The following is a 20,687-nucleotide window of genomic DNA, read 5'->3' on the forward strand; positions in this document are numbered from 1 at the left end:
TTAAAATCACTGCAAATAAATGTTGCAAAATTGAGTCGAGTCATATAGTAGGAAGTTAGCACCCACCCCTCTCACTCCCACCCACTGTAGGAAGTTAGCACCCACCCCTCTCCTAGAAAATTGAAATATCCTAGGAAATATTAAAAAGGCAGAATATTTCCCCTAAAAAGAGTAGAAACTCAGAAGCAGAAATTCACCTCAGAAGTAGAAGCTCACCCCCACCTTTGTTAATGGGTGGGCCATTAAGGCCTAGGCCAGAATACTTTACACCAGGGGTCCCCAACCACCGGGCCCCGGACCGGTACCGGTCCGTGGAACATTTTCTACCGGGCCGCTGGTTTGCTGGGCGCCATCTTGTTTCGATGAGAAAGTGCTTCCGGGTGAGCTTTTCCGGTTGGAGAGCGGCGTTTGGGTCCTGAAGGAATCGTCGCGCCTTAGTTTCATCGAAGGGGGGAGGGCGGCTTCGAACGAAACTAAGGCGCGAGGATTCTTTCAGCACCCAAGGCAAGGTGCGCCGAGCGACCGTCCCGAAGCCGTCCCGAAGCCCATCGACAAAGGTACAAAGGAGGAGTTGAAGGTGGCGGGGAGAAGCGGGGGACGGCTGGCTGGCCGGTCGCTCGGCTCGCCTTGCCTTGTCATGCGTGCTGATGCCGGTACCGGGCCGCGGATCATTTTGTGATGCCGGTACCGGGCCGTGGCACAAAAAAGGTTGGGGGCCACTGCTTTACATAACAAAGATCTCCAGGTAAAACAATAGCAATTTCCCAAAGCCCTTTCAGTGCATCATCATCCAGCAAGGCTCAACCAAGCCTGGAACTCAGGACAGCCTACAGACTTGCCCCTGCATGGCCCCATGGGAGTCTGACAACCAATCAGAATACAAGCTCAAATTCAAATCCCAACAGAGGGTATAAATCCAAGGCACTCTCAATATCTCAGCCTTTCTTGACCTTCTCTTCTCACCTTGAAGCATGTGATCATCCTTTTCACTTTGGAGCTTCAAGCCCAGTGGTCCTGCTGTCCACCATTAAACCATCTTTCCTAACAGCCTCCATGTTTCCAGTGTCTTTTTCCCCACTTGGAACTGAACCCAGAAGGACATTTCTTTCAACACCGCCATCATGACTTATGACCATAATTGCCAAGCTCAATTACGGTCATATCTCAAGGACTACTTGTACAACCAACCACAACACACAATTAACAAGTAGAACAGCTTGCCTTCAGAAATTGTGGGTGTACCATCATTGGAGGTTTTTAAGGACAGTCATTTGTCTGAAATGGTATAGTGGACAACCAGCTAAATATGAGCCAGCAGTGTGCAGCAGCAGCCAAAAAAGCTAATGCAATCCTAAATTGCATTAACAGAGGGACACAATCAAGATCAAGGGAGGTACTAATACCACTCTATAAAGCCTTAGTAAGACCACACCTAGAGTACTGCATCCAGTTTTGTTCACCACATTATACAAAAGATGTTGAGACTCTAGAAAAAGTACAGAGAAGAGCAACCAGGATGATTATGGGATTGGAGACCAAAACATATGAAGAACGGTTACAGGAACTGGGCCTGGCTAGTCTAGTGAAGAGAAGGACCAGGGGAGACATGATAGCAGTCTTCCAATATTTGAAGGGCTGCCACAGAGAGGAGGTGGGGTCAAGCTATTCTCCAAAGCACCTGAAGGCCAGACAAGGAATAATGGATGGAAACTGATCAAGGACAGATTCAACCTGGAAATAAGGAAAAACTTTCTGACAGTGAGAACCATCAACCAATGGAACAGAAGTTGCCTTTGGAAGTTGTGGGTGCTTCATCACTTGAGACTTTCAAGAAGAGATTGGAATGCCATATTGTCAGAAATGGTGTAGGGTCTCCCGCTTGGGCGGGGGGCTGGACTAGATGACCTATAAGGTCCCTTCCAACTCTGATTATCTGTTATCTGAGCAGAGGGCTGGACTAGAAGACCTCCAAGGTCCCTTCCAGCTCTGTTCTATTCTAATACCTGATCTGGTCAAATACAATCAGATTGAAATATCTAGAATCATGGACTACATCAACTGCTGTCTCAATACTTATTTTCAGTTTGATGGACTTCTATAACAACAAATCAGAAACATCCATAAGATCATCACTCTCACAATTCATACACGAAACCATAATGCAGTGTCTAGAAACTACAGAACTCCCATGCAAATAACCGAAAGTATGGATCTGGTATGTATGTGACACCATCATAATAAAAAAGGAGCAATTGGAGAAGATACATGAAACAATCAACATCTTCAAAGGACTAAAATTCACAAAAGAAAAAGAAAACCCACTACCCTTCCTAGCTTCCTCATTAGCAGAGGAAATAGTGGCAACTTAGAAATACAATATAGAGAAACAGCCCACACTAAACAAGTGTTCTGCTACCAAATTAACAATCCTACCTCTGAAGAGGAGTTGTGTAAGAATGTTATTCAAATGAGCACAAACACACTGCAGCAACCCGGAACACCAGAAAAAGAAAAAAAAAGTTCACCTATACAACAACAACATTTTCCAACAAAATGGATACCCACCCAACTTTATCAAAGTGTCTGACCACTACTGCACAATCAATGCAAATTATGAAAAGGATAACACTTGTTTTTTAAATTTAACAAATTTGTATTGCCGCCCCCAAAACATCAGAAACATGTCAGAAACAAATAACAGATTATTACAGCCATACAGCTTCATCATAGCACACAACTAAAGCCGTTCAAAACATCGTAAGTAAAACACACAACCCAGTAGCCCAAGTATAAAAATAGGAGTCATCTACCATTGTGAGGACTGTAACAGCCCCTGTGTTTATTTATTACATTTATTAAATTTATAGACCATTTAGGAGAGGCAGAAAATGAATAGAGTGCTATTAGTTTGTGATTAGAATGTGCTAATAGAGCACATTCATGAACACCAACTAGCAATAAGAAGGCACAGTGAAAACTCCATAATCTCACAACACAGAAGATCAGAACACGTTCCCTCCTGCAGCAAACAACCAGATAAGCAGGGATTAATACCAGACAAACAGTGAAAGAGAAAACAATACCCTAATCTTTATCTCAATCTTCCTTTCAAAAAAGAAAAAAAACAGCCATATGTTTCAAAATATGTTGTTATTATTTAGTGCTCCAAGTTCTTGAAACACCTAACTTCAGCATGCTGGCTGGGGAATTCTGGGAGTTGAAGTCCACACAACTTATAGTTACCAAGTTTGAGAAACACTTGTTTGAGGCAGGGGTGTCAAACTGGCAGTCCATGGGGCTAGTTGCATCACATGAAGGCCACGCCCACCCCAGCTCTGCGAAGGAAAAAAACGTCACAATATGTCATGTGACGACAATGTGACACCACGAGTTTGACACCCGTGATTTAAGGGCTCTTGAATAGCCATGTTCAATTTGGTGCTCCCAGAGTTCCTGCTTGACTTCCTTCTTGTGAGGAATTCTGGGAATTGAAGTTCAAAGTTCTTGGAGGACACCAGACTGGGTGTGGCTGTTCTGGAACAGCTGTATCTGTTCTGGAGAGTTCTATGGAAGCAGAATGTCCCACCAGGGCCCCCATTGTCTGGTCTGGGGATGTCATGTTCTGGAATAAGGAACGCAGCCGAGAATGGGTTGCGAAAGCCTCTCTGTGGCCTTAGCAATTGTTCTGCTTCTTGAGCCTTGCCTTTCTCTGGCTTGCCTGCAGTGCGACCCCAATTTCGCCAGCCACTTTTCCTCTTATGCCCCAAAATTGAGTCGTAAGTCTTGGGGGCTCGGTGTCGTGCCAGTGGCAGGACGGAGGCTACGGGGCTGGGTTCAAGATACTCTTCAGGAATTGAACCTCAAGATGTCCCCCGAGATCCGTGAGTTGTCTCCCAAGCAGGGCTGGCCCATATATCTATTTCTTCTGGGCATCAAACAAAGCTCAGTCCTAGATTCTCCAAACCAACATATAACTAGGGTTGCCAACTCATTCTGGCTCAAAGGACCAGGTTATTTGCTCCTCCCCTTCTCTTATGAGTCACTGGATCTCTCTCTCTCTCTCTCCAATACAGTAGCCGAGTCGAAAAGGAGGCTTCACCAGTTGGATTTCTGTTTGTTGCAAGCTGCTTAAGACATAACAAACCAGCTTAATATGTGGGAAAGGGATGTTCTAAGCCAGGGGTGTCAAACTCGATTTCATTGAGGGCTGCATCAAGGTTGTGTTTGACTTTGGGAGGCCAGGATGGGTGTGGCCAGGGGGTGTGGCCAACATGATGTCACTCACGCCAGGGGTGCCTGTGTGGGCCCAAGCACTCTGCCAGCGAAAACGGAGCTCGAGGGGGACGCATGCGCCCACCCCCGAGCTCCATTTTCATTGGCACAGGGCTGTAGGAGGTCGCCACAACCAAAAAAGAAGCCTTGAACGGCTGTGCGTGGCCCTCCCGAGCTCCATTTTCACTGGCAGAGGCACCACAGGCCGGTCCTTTGCAGAGCGGCCCTGTGGGCCAGATCTAAGCACCCTGTGGGCCACAGGCCTTGAGTTTGATACCCCTGTTCTAAGCCAGTGGTCTCCAACCTTTCCGGCTTTGCAGACTGGTGTTGGTGGTGGTGAGAGGGGATGGTTCTTTGTGAGTGGCATGTGCATGCCTGCAGCTTCATTTACGTGACTGGCAGGCCGCGTGCCACCCACACGCATAAATGGAGAAGCACACTTGCCACCAGGGGTGGGCTTCAAAAATCTTAGCAAATGGTTCTCTGCCCGGTTGCTGGGTGGGTGTGGCCATGGTGGGTGTGGCCTAGTCGGCCTCCTGCACCATGTCAGGGGGGCATTTTTGCCCTTCCCGGGCTCTGGAGGCTTTCCTCAAGCCTCAAGGAGGGCGAAAACGGCCTCCCAGGGCTCCTAAGGCTCTCTGAAAGCCGGAAATGGGCCATTTCCGGCCTTCCCAAACTTCTGGGAGGCCTGTTTTTTGCCCTCCCTGAGCCTCCGCCCTGCATCCATAACGGGCCACGTGGGGACTCGGGTCGGGTCAGAGTGGGTGGGGCCAGCCAGGAGTGGGATTTGGGGGTTCTCTGACCTGCACAGAATTTTAGCTAGGGGTCCTCCCAAACCCCTGCGAACCCCCAGCAGCCCACCCCTGCTTGTCATCCTCTCTGTGTGCAAGCGGAGCTGCCTGTACCTGCCATTTCTGCCCAGTTCTGAACAAGCTGCAGCCTGGTAGTGGGCCATGGCCCAAGGCTGGGGACCCCTATTCTAAGCACTGTTGACAGTTCAAGGTCTGGGCCTACCTAGAGCATATTGCTGCCTGTTGAAATAGCCACTATTCTGCCCCTATAAAACAAGAGGCCTTTAACAGAATAATAGTTCAGTTTGTGGAACTCATTGCCACAAGAATTAGTCCCCAGAATTGGAAGAAAAGGAAAGTTTTAAGACAATAAGTACCATACTGACACTTTTGTCAAGCATTGATTGATTTCAGATATTCCCCCAAAAAATCTAGATGGAGATGGCTTGGATGTCTACAATTCTCTTACTTTCTCTCCTTCCCCCACCCCAACCACCTCTCTCCAGCTACAAAGAAGTTGCACACCATAGCTACCACGGTGTATGAAAAACTTGATATGTTGTTCAAAAACCACACCTACAAACCAGGTAAATATACAGAGGCAGGTTACTACAGGTCACAGTCATTTTCTTGCCTTCGTTGTGAATTACCTTTGCCATATTTAATCATCAGGTAGATGCAAATGCGTCAGAGGTGGTATTCAGCAGGTTCTGACCAGTTCTGGAGAACTGGTAACGGAAATGTTGAGTAATTCAGAGAACTGGCAAATACCACCTCTGACTGGCCCCGTCCCCATCTATTCTCTGCCTCCCGAGTCCCAGCTGATTGGCTGGGTTTCCTTTTGTTGCCCTGCACAGGAGAACGGAGCTGGAAAGCAGGTTAGTGGGGTGGGGAGGGAATGGAGATTTTATAGTATCCTTCTGCTGCCACGCCACCAAGCAATGCCCTGCCCACCAAGCCCCGCCCACAGAACTGGTAGTAAAAAAATTTGAATCTCACCACTGATTAATGCTTTTACTTGGTTTAGTAAGAAATTTACTTAACTCACCTTTCAACTTACTTTTTCTCCTTCTGTCTATGTGTATTCACTTTAAGCTGTTTTTCTCTTGCCTTCTTGGGTTTGCAAGACACACAGAACAACAAGCTAGCATCCTGTGCAAATTCAAACCACGGGTTTGACTGATGAGTACAGGTAGTCCTCGACTTACAACAGCTCATTTAGTGACCGTTCAAAGTTACAACGGCACTGAAAAAGGTGACCTATGATCTTTTTTTACACTTACGACCATTGCAGAATCCCCATGGTCACAGGATCAAAATTCAGACGCTTGGCAGCTGGGTTCATATTCATGATGGTCAAGATGTCACAGGGTCATGTGATCTGCTTTTGCGACCTTTTGACGAGCAAAGTCAATGGGGAAGCCAGATTCACATAACAACTGGGTTACTAATCGAACAACTACAGCGATTCTCTGAATAACAGCAGCAAGAAAAGTTGTAAAATGGAGCAAGCTGACTTAACAAATGTTTCACTTAACAATATAAATTTTGGGCTCAATTGTGGTCATAAGTCGAGGAACACCTGTAATTGTAAGGAGTGTTGAGTCAATATTGATTCCTGGTCACTGCCTTAGCCAGTTTTCTGGCAGTTTTCTAGGTAAGATTTCAGAATCATTTGCTATTATTGACTCCTTCCTAGGGCTGAAAAAGAATGACTAGCTCAAAGTCACTCAGCTGACTTGGTGCCTAGAAGTTACAGTCTCCTGATTTCTAGCCTAGAAGTCCAAAAATAATCACAATATTTCTATTAAATTCAAATAGTAAAAAATCCTGCCATTCTCAAGACTTGCTGTTTCATAACCTGAGTGTTTAAAGAGATTTGGATCTGGATTTATGGAGATTGGAATCATCATACCACAATTCCCAGAGTCAGAACAGAAATGACAGATGAACAGTAATTCTTAAAAAAAGAGAATAGATGGAGAAATTGTATAGGCACAGCATTGGATGAAGTCAAAACAAATAAATCATATTATGGCTCAGTATCTCAGCCATTATCTCCCTAAATCAAAGGGATTTTGTAAATCCAGTTGCTGAATTGTCCAAATTCTGGGAGAGCCGAAAATCTTATGATCCGGATATATTCTGCATATTTACTAAATCCTTTTAAATTTCAGCAAAGCTGTTCCCAAACATTCATGCATTGGATTGCTTGGCATCAACCACCAAGTCATGTTTGTCACTCACAATTTTATGGATCTGTATTCTCCATACCTCACTGTCTCGCACTGCCTCCTTCGGAGCATCTATGGCAGGGATATCAAACTCGATTTCATTGAGGGCCACATCAGGGTTGTGTTTTTCCTCGGGGACCAGGGTGGGTGTGGCCAGGGTGGGCGGGCCAGCTTGACGTCACTCGTGTCAGGGGCGCCAATGGTGGCCCCAGCACTCTGCGAGGAAAAATGGGCTCACGAGCTCTGTTTTTGGCTGCGACAGCCTCCTGTAACCCTCTGTCAGCGAAAATGGAGGTCCATTTCTGCTGTCGGAGACACTGCGGGACGTTCCTTTGCTCTTTCCAGGGTGGCCCTGCAGGCCAGATCTAAGCACCCTGCAGGCCAGATCCAGCCCCCGGGCCTTGAGTTTGACACCCCTGCTCTATAGTCATCTCAATGTCATCCTTTATAGTGCCCAGACAAGGTACTTGGGCAGTGGTGGCTAACCTTTTTGGGCTCCTGTGCCAAAAATTGTGCGCTGCTGCTCGTGCGCTCGCGTGCCAGCACCCAGAAGGCAATGCATACCCCCCCGCCCCCTGCACATGCGTGCACAATCCCCCCACCCCCCCTTACCTGCACTGCGCCTCATAGCTGATTTTCAGCTGGTTTGAGGCCTTTTTTGGCCTCCCAGAGGCTTGAAAAAAGTCTCTGCAGGCCAAATAGGCCCATTTTATCACTTCCGGTATTAACAGGAAGTGACGAAATGGGCCTATTTGGCCTGCAGAGGCTTTTTTCAAGCCTCTGGAAGGCAGAAAAAGGCCTCAAACCAGCAGAAAATCAGCTGTGAGGCACGCACATGCATAGTGAGGTAAGTTTGCCTGCGGCTCACGTGCCGGCACAAATGGCTCTGCGTGCCACCTGTGGCATGCGTGCCATAGGTTCGCCATCATGGTACTAGGGCGTCCCCAGTGGCGGTACTCTACCGGTTCGACCCGGTTCTAGCATATCGGTAGCGCCGAAGAGCAGCGGAGACTGAACCAGTTCTCTCTGCCCCTCTGCTACGGGGCCCACCCGCCTGCCCAGGCTCCCATACTGACCTTCATTCCCAGCTTTTGAAGCGCAGTTGCTTTGTGTGGCACAGCAGATTGCCACACGTCAGTTGCTGAAGCGACAAGGAGAGTGAAGGATTGCTGGAGGTGAGTCAGAAAGCCTCTGCGCCTGCGCAAAGTGTGTGTGTGGCAGGCATGTGCAAAGTGTGTGCGTACACGCAAAGCGTGCCCATCAAGCCACGCCCACTGAATCAGTGGTAAACTTTTTTGAAATGCACCACTGGGCATCCCCTTCTCTTTTTTCCACTGATCACTCCCAACATGACTGACTTTTCGAACGAGTCAGCTTGCATGACACAGCCAAAGTATGATAACCTTTGTTTGGTGATTTTGAGTTCTACAGTAGTGATATTTTTGGTGAGGTTCAGTCTAGGACTTTGCTGCAGTCTATGGGATGTGTAATGATCATCTCCAAGTTCAAAGCTGTCCACCCTTCTCCTATCTGCCTTTTTCCGAGTCCAGGTTTCGCAGCCAGAAATAAATAGCAATTGAAAAAAAGTATTGCATTGACTAATCTGCATTTGGCTGGGAGGCTGATATCTTCACAATAATGCTAGTTGTTTTGGTTGTGTGTTCTCATATTTCTGACCTGTTGGATCTCTTGGTTTCCCAGGTGATCTTCCCAAAAAACTGGATTCTATTTTTGAAGAACAAATCCAAATGCTACAGGACGCCATCGTTGACAGTGAGCTTTCCTTGTTCTGTTTCTGAATTAATTTGAAAGCTGACGAGAATGCCTCTTCTAAGACAGGGCCTGCTGTAATATGGACCACGAAGTGGAGATGCCTCTTCTAAAATGGGGCATCCTCTAATGCAGAGGGGTCAAACTCAAGGCCCGCGGGCCAGAGGGTGCTTAGATCTGGACTGTGGAGCCACCCTGGAAACAGTGAAGGACTGGCCCGTGGTGCCTCTGCCAGCAAAAAGGGAGCTTGGGGGAGCTGTGCGTGGCCTTCCGGGGCTCCGCTTTTGCTAGAGGAGGGCTGCAGGATGGCGAGCTGGCCACGCCCACCCTGGCCACACCCACTCTGCCTCCTGAGGTCAAACACAACCCTGATGCAGCCCTCAATGAAATCGAGTTTTGATACCCCTGCTCTAATGTCAGGCCAGTGGAATCTCCCAAGATGGGCTGGTGACCTGCCCAGGGGGTGGGATGCTACCGGTTCGGCCCGGTTCTATAGAACCGGTAGCTCCGAAGAGCAGCTGACACCAAACTGGTTCGCTGCGATGGCCTTCTGGTCGTCTGTTTGGCCCACCCGGCCGCCCAGGCTCTTGGCTGTCCTTTATTTCCTGCTTTTTCAACCTCAGCTGCTTTGCGCGGCACAGCTGAGGTTGAAAAAGCAGGAAAGAAGAGGCTTTTCAAATGCTGCGCACCCGCGCGCAGCACTTGTCAGCTGTCCGGGCGGCACAGCTGATGATTTTTTGTAAATGCTGCACACACACACACACGCAGAATGCCCTCTCACCGAACCGGTTGTAACACTAGTTTAATCCCACCTATGGACCTGGTCCTTCTTCTCAGATGGCACCGGGAGGGTATGTTTCCCTTAATAGAGCAACTGTCAATAATTCATCACGGATGAAATCCTCTTTTGATGTGGCAGTGGGTGTAAATGCTTCTTCTAAGGTAAAACTTATTGAGGATAAAATTCCAATAAGTGCCATTGAAAATCACGAATCTTCTGCCTGTTGAGCGGCTCCTTGGTTACCTATCCAAAAACCTTTAAAAATTGCAGTGGGATTTATTTCTGAGTAGACCTGCAAAGGAATATACGATGAATGGATGGAATGCCTCAGCTTGGTTAACTGTTGAAATTTTTTCCCCCTCTCTCATAGGCAGACTCAAGTGTGAAAACCACTGTGGTAAGTGGGAGAGGAGAGCTGTTCTTTAAAGCAAATGAGAGATTCTGCACACTACAGTATTTTCATCAAAAAAAAAAAGTCAAGTTTTTTTTAAAATTTATATATGAACATTTTGAATACAGTGTATTGTCCAGTCATACCATTTTACAAGAGAAAAGAAAAGAAAAAAAATAGTAACATATATGCTAATAACAATAGTAGTACTACAACAGAATGATTTAACCATATTTATAATTATGTTAGATTATTTGTAATCCTATTGATTATATTAGCATACTTATAATTACAAACAATGTTCATGTTTAATTTATACATAGCAATACTCCTTCTTCATCTAATTTCTACCTCTTAACTCTAACCACTGATAAAATCTATTCCACATTAAGTAATACTCTGTATCTCCTTTATGTTTTATTTTCAATGTCAGTCTATCCATCTCTGCACAATCCAATATTTTCCGAATTATACTTTCATCCGATGGGGTGTTCTCATTTTTCCAATATTGTGCAAATACAATTCTCGCTGCGGTCAATACATGTAAAATTAAATATATCGTCTACAGTAGTTTCATACATGGCCTCCTCAGAACCATCTTCTTGTCTCTGAAGGTTCTCATGGCACCTTCCTTTGCAGTGATTCAGAAGACCCGAAGGAAAGCAAATATACATATCCCAGGATAATGTTGCGGGATCCAATGTGGGTCAGCCACAGTGATGGGATTCAAAATTTTTTACTACCGGTTCTGTGAGCATGGTTCTGTGAGCGTGGCTTTGTGGGTGTGGCATGGCTTGGTGGGCATGGTAGGGAAAGGTTACTGCAAAATCCCATTCCCTCCCCACCCCACTAACCTGCTTTCCAGCTCCGTTCTCCTGTGCAGGGCAACAAAAGGAGACCCAGACGATCAGCTGGGACTCGGGAGGCAGAGAATAGATGGGGGCGGGGCCAGTCAGAGTTGGTATTTCTCTAAACTACTCAAAATTTCCACTACCGGTTCTACTGGTCAGAACCTGCTGAATACCACCACTGGTCAGTCACTGGGTCCAGAGGTTTAGTCTTCTGAACTTTCAGACTCGTGCGGGAGCCCATCCTCAGGGAATTTAAAGTCTAAAGTTAGGGTCACCATATCTATTTGTCCATTTTTAAAATTCATATTGCAATTATTATGAAAGACTTGCGTTTTGAAGAATAACTGAGACCTGTGAAGTGACCCCAAATATATGACTATTCAAACTTCATTTATATCACACAGCAAGAAAGTCTGAATCACACTGATCATAGGACAACAACCCCATTAAGACCCAGACAGACTATTTGATCATTTAATTTAATATTATCTGCTCTTAATTGGCAGCTGTCCTTCCAAATAATTTATTCCCCTCACTGGCTTTTCTAACTTTAGATGCCAGGAATTAAATTAAATTAAAATTTCTGCAATGTTTGACTGAGCTCCAATTTCTCAACTTGATGATGATGATGATGATCTTGGAGTCTTAGTGGACAACCAGCTAAATATGAGCCAGCAGTGTGCAGCAGCAGCCCAAAAAGCTAATGCAATCCTAAATTGCATTAACAGAGGGACACAATTAAGATCAAGGGAGGTACTAATAGCGCTCTATAAAGCCTTAGTAAGACCACACCTAGAGTCCTGCATCCAGTTTTGGTCACCACATTATAAAAAAGATGTTGAGACTCTAGAAAAAGTACAGAGAAGAGCAACCAGGATGATGAGGAGATTAGAGGCTAAAACATATGAAGAACGGTTACAGGAACTGGGCATGGCTAGTCTAGTAAAGAGAAGGACCAGGAGAGACATGATAGCAGTCTTCCAATATTTGAGGGGCTGCCACAGAGAGGAAGGGGGTCAAGCTGTTTTCTAAAGCGCCTGTAGGCCAGACAAGAAATAATGAATGGAAACTGAACAAGGAGAGATTTAACCTGGAAATAAGGAGAAACTTTCTGACACTGAGAACAATCAACCAATGAAACAGAAGTTGCCCTCGGAAGTTGTGGGTGCTTCATCACTTGAGACTTTCAAGAAGAGATTGGAGAGAGTTTTTGGGGTTTGGGGAAGAAACCACAGAGTCAGGTAGAGTATTCCAGACAATGATCACTCTGTTGCTGAAGTCATATGTCCTGCAATCAAGTTTGGTGCTATTAACCTTGAGTTTGTATCTATTGTGTGCTCTTGTATTATGGTTGAAGCTGAAGTGTTCATTGACAGGTAGGACATTGCAATGAATGATTATTTTTCTAATATGTATCCATGTATTTTATTTATACCTATTATCTTTTAAGCAATTGACAAACCAAATAAAACAAATAAGTAAATAAAAATTTTATATACTATACTTAGATCGGACCGAAGGCGGCATAGTTCTAGGTTTTCTAGGTCTAGAATTTCAAGTCTGGTGGCATAAGGTATTCTGCAATGAGTAGAGGAGTGGAGAACTCTTCTTGTGAAATATTTCTGGACTTTCTCTACTGTGTTAACATCAGATACGTAATATGGGTTCCAGACTGATGAGCTGTATTCAAGTATTGGTCTAGCAAATGTTTTGTATGCTCTAGTTAGTAGTGTGATATTACCAGAGAAAAAGCTACGTAGGATTAGGTTAATAACTCTTAATGCCTTTTTGTCTATGTAGTTACAGTGGGCTCTAGCACTTAGATCATTAGAGATGAGTATTCCAAGGTCCTTTACAGAGCTTGGATCATCAACAAGGTCTTGATTATTCAGCTTGTATTTTATTTTCTGATATTTTTTTTGCCAATATATAAGACAGAGCATTTATTTGTTGAGATTTGAAGTTGCCATTTGTTTGACCATTCTGATACATAGTCAAGATCTTTTTGAAGGGTAGCAGTATTGCCTGTGGTATTGAACAGGTTTACATCATCAGCGAAGAGAATGCAATTGCTCTTAATATGATCACAGAGGTCATTTATGTATAGTATGAAGAGAGTTGGTCCTAGAACACTGCCTTGGAGGACACCACTGTTGACAGGTACAGAATTTGATAGGATGTTTCCAATTTTGACCATTTGTCTGTTTGACAGGAATGCTTCTATCCAGTTATGAAGGTGTCCAGAGATACCATAAGATTTTAGTTTTAGGAGTAGTTTGTCGTGTACCACTGAATCAAAGGCTTTACAGAAGTCTATGTAGATTGCGTCTATTGTTTTGCCCTGATCGAGGTTTGTAGTCCATATGTTTTTGCAGTGTCAGAGTTGAAGATTACAGGATAGTTTTTTTCTGAAACCAAATTGTTTATTAGAGAGTAGGTTGTTTGTCTCTAAGTGGAGGATAATGGATTGGTTAATAATTGATTCCATGACTTTACAGGTGACGCAGCATAAGGAGATTGGTCTGTAATTTTCAACGAGGCTGGGGTCTCCCTTTTTGAAAATGGGGATGACCGTGGCTAGTGACCATAGGTTAGGCAAGGAGCTGCCCCTGAAAGATTTTTCAAAGATTATGCTTAGAGGTTCGGCTATGGCAGTGGATAGCTTTTTAAAGAAGTAGGCACATATTCCGTCCGGTCCAATAGATAGAGATGGTTTTAGATTGCATAGTGCTTTTTCAACATTGTCTTCTGTAAAATTGATATGTATTAGATCATTGTAGTTGTCTGTGGTTCGACTAGGAAATACTGGGCATGATCCATTGCTGTTTACAAATTATGAGCCAAAGAATGTGTTAAAGATGTTGGCTTTAATGGTGTTGTCGTTGCAGTCTTTACCATTAGGTCCTATCAGGGGTGGGATGGACCTTGAGTCTTTTAGTTTGTTGTTTACAAAATTGTAGAAAGCGTGGGAGAAATTGGTGCGTAGAAGGTTTTCCTCTTGTTTAATGTGATAATTGGTGCATTCGGTCTTTATCTGGTGGCATAAATTTTTGTATTGGCTTTTGAAGTTGGCAACGTGACCAGACTTGTTTTTCTGCCAAAGTGATCTCTTTTTGGATTGAAGCTTCCTTATTGTTATGGGTAATCTGTTTTTTCTAGTTTTGGGAGTTGTTATTGGTACATATAATTTGATGACTCTTTTGACTTCAAGTAAAAATATGATGTAATGGTCTTCAACAGTACTGCATCCAGTGAATAGAAATTGCCAATTAAGGGATGAGAGATCGTTGTCTATAAGATCGTAGTTGCCTTTTCTGAAGTTATAATTGGGGATTACGTCATTGTGGTGATTTTTGTGTGGACGTATGTTGAGACAAAAGTCAATCATGTTGTGGTCACTGTTGAAAAAGGGTTCTATAATTTGTATTCCCTAATTTGAATTCAAACTATTGCAGAAGATGAGATCGAGGCAGTTGTTAATTCTAGTATTGTTGGTTACGTTATTCCAGTCCCAGATTTGTTACAACATTGTAGAAGGTTGCATGTATGGGTTCATTGTCACATTCGTTTAAGGTCCAGTTAACATGAGGTAGATTGAAGTCACCAAGAAAGATAAAAGTATGTGGGCAGGATGTTGCCCACGTTAGTAGTGAATTTAGCTTGTTTACATGTTCAATGTCATAATCAGGGGCTGTGTAACATAGTAAGAATCGAAATGTGATATTTAAGGACAGTTCACAGACGATGGTCTCAGGAAGAGCAAGCTTCTGGGTAACTTGGATGTTTTTTAGATGTAAGGACTTTTTATAGAAGATAGCAACGCCACCTCCTCTATGGATTTCATGATCTGATAGGTAAACATGATAGTCTCTTATTGAGGTAATGAAGTCAGGGAGAGATGCGTTGAGCCATGTTTCACAGACAAATATGATGTCGAATTTAGCCATATTTAGTAAGAGGAAAAATTCAGGTATTTTATTTACAAGGCTTCTTGCATTGAGTACCTTGCATTTAAGGCCATTTGTAGTTTGAATTGAGGTAGTTAGGGGCATGCATGCCTAGTCTTGTCTTCTTATCTTGCTGTATTTCTTTGAATTGTTCTATGGTCAGACTGGTGTCAGCTTTGATGGTGTCTAGCCAGCGTGTTCTTTGACAATCTTGCTTAACAAATCTAATAAATTCCTTAACAATTTCTATCTCACTTTGTTCAGAAGACAACCAAGACTGGTGTTTGGTGGGGGAATTACACAAGATTTCTCTCTCACCAGTCCAGGATTTAATATTGATTTTTGTGGATTTTTGCCATGAGTCTGTTGCATTCAGCGGTCTATAAGTCTGGTCAATGAATAGGCAAGCCTGAGTTTGACAACATTGGCAGATTTTTTTAGTTCAAGAGAGAGCATCTCACCTACCAACTCAGCTACAGGGCATTATAGATCTGAAGGCAAGAAGGTGTGTTGACGTGTCCAGAGATGAGGGGTACCTGCAGGGTTTGGTCAAGATAGTCAAGATGGAACAAATGATGCACCTAAAAAACAGGGACTTTTGGTCATAGATTGTCGCTATTATCTTGGTTTTTTTGGCCAAACTCTGTGGATGTATGCCTGTTGCCTGTCCGCTGGTCCTTAAACCAAATAGGTCTTTTGGGGGGGATTCTGCTTCAGTGAACAGCCATGCTTGATGCAGCTGCTTTAAGGAGTTCCAGAAAGAAATTCCAGGTCCATGCCTTCTAAAGCACCTTTCATTCCTGAACCAAGCCCACTGCAGTGCCTTAGTAGCTCTCCCTTCCAGCTGATGGAGATGAGCATTTAAGAAATACAAAATATAACAAACAAACAGACAGCTGTCCAAGATTCCACAAAGGCTCTGTTTCCCAGCTCTGTAACATTTTTGGTATGCCGAATATTTATTCTATTGAGCAGTGTGCGTGCGTGCACATGTGTATATTTGATATAAAATATTACACCTTTTCTTTGGTGACGAATTAATTTGCTGTTTCTTTTTTTTCCAGGTGTAAATCACTATGAAGCTATCTCCTGTGAGACATGCAACGCAACCAAACCAACTTGTTTTGGCTATAACTGCGAGTATGGATCATTTTTCCTTCCTTCCTTCCTTCCTTCCTTCCTTCCTTCCTTCCTTCCTTCTTCCTTCCTTCCTTCCTTCCTTCCTTCCTTCCTTCCTTCCTTCCTTCCTTCCTTCCTTCCTTCCTTCCCTCCCTCCTCCCTCCCTCCCTCCCTCCCTCCCTCATAATTATTTAAACTTTGGAGCTGGCAAAAATAGCCCTTATTATAAACAATATTAAACAATATACAGTGAGAAAAATGGCATATGTGGGCCAATATATTGTAAATTTTTGTGTAATCTGTTCTATTTTGGCTAAAAGTTTTGTATGGCATGTACTAGTTCTGCCTCTCACTTCTGTCAAGTCTCACCCAGCTAGGGAAGATCGAGAAAACAAGAATTATTGTTTCTTGCAACTGGGGCTAAGTTGCTGCTTATAAAATAAGCTTGCAACTCTCTCACCTTTTATTTCTTGATTTTTAGCAACGTTAAAGTGTGTGGACTTCAACTGCCAGAATTCCCCATCCAGAATTCTGGGAGTTGAAGGTCCACACACCTTAAAATTTTCCAGGTTAAAAAAAACATTGATTTAGATCCAGTCCCTCTTTGTCCCAAAGTTTATTTTTTTCAAGAGGCAACTGGACTTTCTGATTTTTCTTTGAAGATGTTTTACTTCTCATCCAAGAAGCTTCTTCAGCTCTGATTGGATGGTGAGAGAATGGAAGGATTTATACTCCATTCTAAATGAAACAACAATTTCATAAACTCATGGCATAACATAGGAGAAAAAACACATCAGGACTAGATTCAGCAGCCCATCTGCATTTAAAACAGGGGTTGCCAACCTTTTGGACCTCAGGGACCACCAAACTCATACTTTTAAATCCCAAAGACCAGAGACCCTTGGAAAATCCCCCAAAAAGTCTGCAGGAAAATTCCCCACCCCATTTTCCTACTGATTGATCATTCTTTATTTGGGATCTCAGGATACTGTCTTCAGCTCCGTTCTCAGGGGGAGAGAGAGAGAGAGAAACTTTTGGCTCCATGCAAGGAAAGCAGCAGAAGCAGCAGAAGTCTTTCTTTCTCTCCCCAACTCCACCAGAAATGAGTCTTTGTGAGACTTGTCATGCCGGCGCAGCTTTTTGGAACAGGATGCCTTGCAGGGTCCCAAAGACTCATTTCTGGTGCAGTTTGGGGAGGAGATTTCCTTGCGTGCAGCCAAAAGCAGAAGATGAAAGAAGTGGAAAGAAGCAGCCCGGTGGCTAGGCCAGGTACGTGGGGCAACTTCTCCCCCTCCATCCTTCCCGCCCTCCCCTCACTACCTCATGTTGTTCGCAATGCAAGCGACGCAAGCATTGTGTTCCCGCACAGCCTGGATTATTTAGTTAGTTTACTTTATTGTCATTGCACCTCGTACAACAAAAATCAAACACCATCTTCAATGCACATCATGACCATGAAAATAAACACAAACACACATCCTTCACACTCCACATTAATTGCTGGGGGGTGCTCTGGGGGTGACATTTATCTGCAGACCACCAAAATTTTCTCACGGGCCACCAGTGGTCCGCGGCCCACTGGTTGGCAACCACTGAATTTTAAAAGACACAGGCCACTCCTTTGAAGACAACAAAGCCCATATTTTGGACAGAGAGGATTGCTGGTTTGAAAGAGGGTTTAAAGAGGCCATGTATGTCGAAGTTGAACAGCCCTCTCTCAACAGAGGGGAAGGGATATGACACCCTCTATCTCCAGTCTATAACACAGTCCTTTCAGCAGTTCCAAGAAGGCTCCACACCAATTTGTACTACTCAGGTGACACAAATACAACTACAAGTGGTCTCAAGACTCTCTAAAAGAATGCAAACGACCAGCTGTCTGCAAGGAGTATAAATTCTTCTGCTCCCCCACCATCCAGTCAGAGCTCAAGAAGCTTCTTGGATGAGGAGCGAAATGCCTTCAAAGAAAATCCAGAAAATCCAGTTGCCTCTTGGAAAAAAATCATCTTTGGGACAACCATGTCCTGGATGACTGAGAATCTCCATAGACTTTGATCACTTTCCCTTTCTTCCCACAACCTCCATGCTATCAGCGTAAACAGGCATCATCTTATGGAATCATGATTAGGTTCCAGCTTTTTTGATGCAATGGTGATATATCCACAAATCTCAGAGGAGGGAAAATGCCATGTCCCTGTTGGAGTGTGACTCCGAGGGAGAGGAGGAACAACTGACAGGGAGTGGGAGTGTGGCTTCCAGAGGAAACTGGGGAAGGGCACAGGCCCGCTGGGCATTTAAAGGAAGACCCAAGCCCATCCCCTCTTCATCCTAGGGCATGCAGGAGTGGATAAGGGAGAAACAAGAATGGCGTGGTCTAGTGGGAGGAAGGGGCCCTGATCCCTTTCATGGGCTGCGGCTGTGAGGACTATTTAAAAGGACAAACTGCGCATGGGACAGTGCTGGAAGCGAAGCATGAAATAATTCTAGTCTTTCAGTTCTTATCTGAGTTCTGGCGTCCTTCCCAGTGTATGTATTTCAATATCTGTGGATGTCTTCAAGCCTTTATCCTGCCTTGTCTTATTAATTGCTTCAGTGTGGTTTGTGTTGTTGTTTTTTCTATTTATAATTTATATGTATTTTGAGTTTGAACAGCATTTCTTCCTTTTCGCAACTGTTTGTGGGGGAGTTTTTTTCTCCAGTCAATGATAATTGGAGCTTTGAAGCCAAGTTGAAGGAATTAAAGGGACTTCACCTGTTTTTGTGACTTTGTTGCTTTTGTATCCCACCCTGGGTCATAACAGAAAAGCTCCTTAAGGCAGCTTTTTGGGCAGTTACGTACCTCGACAAACCAAGGATGAAATTGTCTATAAATATGGTAGACAGGAAGGAAACTATAGAAGATAACCATGACATGGTTTGAAAACAACAATTTGGGGAATGAGTCAAATGGCAATTTCCTAGTTCCACAGATCTTGTCCATTTGACTTTAAAGGAGGACAGGACTGGTGGAGATATGCTTTAATGTCGCCAGTTGCCACTCTTTCCTTTGACAGGCTGAATCATTGTTAACACCGCGGTATCTTGTAATGCCCTCAGGCATTAACTTTCCCCTTTGAAGGACTGCCTTTCCCCAGTTACATCTGAGAGATCCTTGGGGCTATCTGAGCGTGCTTGTTTTCTTGCAGATGTTTCATTACCCTAACTAGGTAACATCATCAGTGCCAGTAAGGTGTGCCGTTTATTGTCAGTTTATTTTCTGGTAGCTTGCCCTGTCAGGGTTGGTGGGGGAGTTCTTAGAGATTCTTTGGTTGGGCTCTTTGCTGTTGGCTTCTTTGGCAATTTCTTGATTGGGGTATTGTTTCCTTGATTGTTGGTTTGATGTTAACCTGGGTGTTAATCTGTGCTGATCTGTGCGCCGATTGCTGATGGAGAAGAGCGTTTGGATCTTTTTGCTCTTTTTTTGCTCCCTTTTGCATAGTCTATAGATGTTGTTGATGTCTATATGTCTATTGGTGACTGATTTGTCAGAGGGCCAGGCTTCTAGAAATTCCCTGGTGTTTTTGGACTGGGCTTGGTCTAGGATGCTCACATTTTTCCCATTTGAAACTATGATTAAATCAAGGGTGGGCTTCAAATTTTTTTAGCAAAGGGTTCTCTGCCCAGTTGCTGGATGGGCGTGGCCTAGTCGGCCTCCTGCACCATGGCGGGGTGGTGGTGGATTTTTGCCTTCCCTGGGCTCCAGAGGCTTTCTTTGAGCCTCGAGGAGGGCGAAAACGGACTCCCCGGGCTCCGGAGGTTCTCTGGAAGCCGGAAACGGGCCCATTGGATTAAATCTGTCTATAAATTGTGAGATTAAAGAATTTTCATCATGTCTTCGGATTGCTAGTTGGTGTTCGTGGATGCCTTCTGTCAGTCTTCTGCCTGTTTGTCCTACATAGTGGTTGTTGCAGTCCTTACACTGTACGTTGTAGATGACTCCTGTATTTTCCTTCTGGGGTTGTTGGGTCTTTTGGGATGTTTTGAAGGGCTTTAGTTGACTTTGTGTGCTATGCAGATTCCATGTGGTTGTAGGCGTCTGCTGGTGGTTTCTGAGATATTCTTGATGTACGACAGTGTAAGTCTTGTGTTGGTTATGCTGTGTTGTGTTATATTGGTCAGGGACTTTTTGATAAAGTTGCGTGGATATTTATCAAAGAGTCACTGTGAGTGAGTTCACCATATACATTTTCTTAATAAATAAACCAGTTAAGTGGTTAATTTAAGATTAGGATTTTGCATATCCTTGTGAGGATTTGCACAACTTCTCGCTTATATTTCCATGTCTTATATTCCTTTTATGCAGATCCTCAGAAAAATGGAAAGATGCCTTGAATGGACTCTATGAATATGTGTAAGTCTCATTGTATTATGTTCTGGTCACAAAATAAAACCTTGAAGGTTGAAGGCCAAAAAGAACCTAGAGCAGCCATGGCCAAAAATAAGGATAGAAATGGCCCATCCAGGTGAGACCATAACACCTGGCAGCATCTCT

General features: G+C 44.1%; 1 protein-coding gene across 1 annotated transcript; it reads left to right on the plus strand.

Moving 5' to 3' along the window:
* Positions 1–3,646: 3,646 nt before the first annotated feature.
* IZUMO4 (IZUMO family member 4) lies at positions 3,647–20,550 on the plus strand. Its single transcript, XM_026681095.2, has 6 exons — positions 3,647–3,881; positions 5,570–5,650; positions 8,999–9,070; positions 10,219–10,245; positions 16,102–16,177; positions 20,499–20,550. Exons 1-6 carry the CDS (start codon positions 3,647–3,649, stop codon positions 20,548–20,550), a joined length of 543 nt encoding a protein of 180 aa, XP_026536880.2.
* Positions 20,551–20,687: the final 137 nt, after the last annotated feature.

The sequence above is a fragment of the Notechis scutatus genome, chromosome 1 (genome assembly GCF_049901735.1).
Source record: "Notechis scutatus isolate UNSWTSFEM ecotype Mainland chromosome 1, rNotScu1.2, whole genome shotgun sequence".
Classification (NCBI taxonomy): Eukaryota; Metazoa; Chordata; class Lepidosauria; order Squamata; family Elapidae; genus Notechis; species Notechis scutatus.